General features: G+C 65.2%; 2 protein-coding genes across 3 annotated transcripts in view; both read left to right on the forward strand.

Moving 5' to 3' along the window:
* The window catches only part of SLC8A2 (solute carrier family 8 (sodium/calcium exchanger), member 2), a 14,695-nt gene extending 13,779 nt beyond the window's left edge, over positions 1 to 916 (forward strand). The window contains exon 7 of one of the 2 annotated variants that reach the window (XM_014961729.1): positions 84 to 916. In XM_014961729.1, the coding sequence (XP_014817215.1) occupies positions 84 to 460 (377 nt within the window). In that variant the 3' untranslated portion in view covers positions 461 to 916. The remainder of the gene's footprint in view (positions 1 to 83) is intronic. The other variant, XM_014961728.1, reaches the window with a different exon arrangement.
* LOC106899806 (proline-rich protein HaeIII subfamily 1-like) overlaps positions 555 to 1,388 on the forward strand; it is a gene marked incomplete at its 3' end in the record, with an annotated part of 3,936 nt that continues 3,102 nt past the window's right edge. Inside the window, exon 1 of the mRNA XM_014961727.1 lies at positions 555 to 921. Coding sequence (XP_014817213.1) covers positions 586 to 921 — 336 coding nt within the window. The remainder of the gene's footprint in view (positions 922 to 1,388) is intronic.

The following is a 1,388-nucleotide window of genomic DNA, read 5'->3' on the forward strand; positions in this document are numbered from 1 at the left end:
CTCCCCATCTCCACCCCCATCCCACCTCCCCGTCCCCGTGTCCCCACGCCCACCTCACGTCCCACCAACCCCCCACCCCCCAGACACCTTCGCCAGCAAGGTGGCGGCGCTGCAGGACCAGTGCGCCGACGCCTCCATCGGCAACGTCACGGGCTCCAACGCCGTCAACGTCTTCCTGGGGCTGGGGGTGGCCTGGTCGGTGGCCGCCATTTATTGGGCGGCCCAAGGCCGGGACTTCGAGGTCCAGACGGGGACCTTGGCCTTCTCCGTCACCCTCTTCACCATCTTCGCCTTCGTCTGCATCAGCGTCCTCATGTACCGCCGCCGGCCCCACATCGGGGGCGAGCTGGGGGGGCCCCGCACCCCCAAACTCCTCACCGCCGGCCTCTTCCTCGGCCTCTGGCTCCTCTACATCCTCTTCGCCAGCCTGGAAGCCTATTGTCACATCAAGGGCTTCTGAGGGACACGCACACGGGGACCCACCAGGGCCATGGGGGGGGGGAGGGAAGGGCTTGGGTCCTCCTCAAGGAGGGGGGGTGCAGCCCCACGGGGTCCAGCTGGTGTCACCACATCTCCTTGGGGTCCATGTGCCTCCATGTCCCCTTGGGTCCTCCTGGCATCTCCATGGCCCCTTGGGGTTCTCCTGGTGGCCCCATGTCCCCAGAGGGTCCTCCTGCCACCCCCGTGTCCCCAGAAGGTCCCCATGTCCCTTGGAATCTTCCTGCCACCCCCATGTCCCCAGGAGGTCCTCCTGCCACTGCCACGTCCCCAGAGGGTCCTCATGTCCCCAGAAGGTCCTCCTGCCACTGCCACATCTCCAGAGGGTCCCCATGTCCCTTGGGGTCCTCCTGCCACTGCCACATCCCCAGAAGGTCCCCATGTCCCCAGGAGGTCCTCCTGCCACTGCCACATCTCCAGAGGGTCTCCATGTCCCTTGGGGATGGGGAGATGGAGATGGGGATGGAGATGGAGATGGGGATGGGGATGGGGATGGGATGGGATGGCATGACATCTCCATGTCCCCATGCCCATCCCATGTTCCCAATGTCCGCCTTGTGTCCCCATATCCCTCTGTCCCCATCTCCCCATGCCCACCTCCCCATCTCCATGCCCATCCCTTCTCCCAATGCCCACGTCCCCATGCGCACCCCATGTCCCCATCTCCATGTCCCCATCTCCACATCCCCATGCCCTCATGCCCATCCCATCTCCACGTCCCCATGCCCTCTCCATCTCTCCATGCCCGCCCCATGTCCCCATGTCCATCTCCCCATCTCCATCCCCATCCCATCTCCCCATCTCCCCATGTCCCCATCTCCACGTCCCCATGTCCCCATGCCCATCTCCATGCCCATCCCATCTCCCCATCTCCCCATCTCCCCATCTCC

Source organism: Calidris pugnax, unplaced genomic scaffold (assembly GCF_001431845.1).
Source record: "Calidris pugnax isolate Ruff unplaced genomic scaffold, ASM143184v1 scaffold856, whole genome shotgun sequence".
Taxonomy (NCBI): domain Eukaryota; kingdom Metazoa; phylum Chordata; class Aves; order Charadriiformes; family Scolopacidae; genus Calidris; species Calidris pugnax.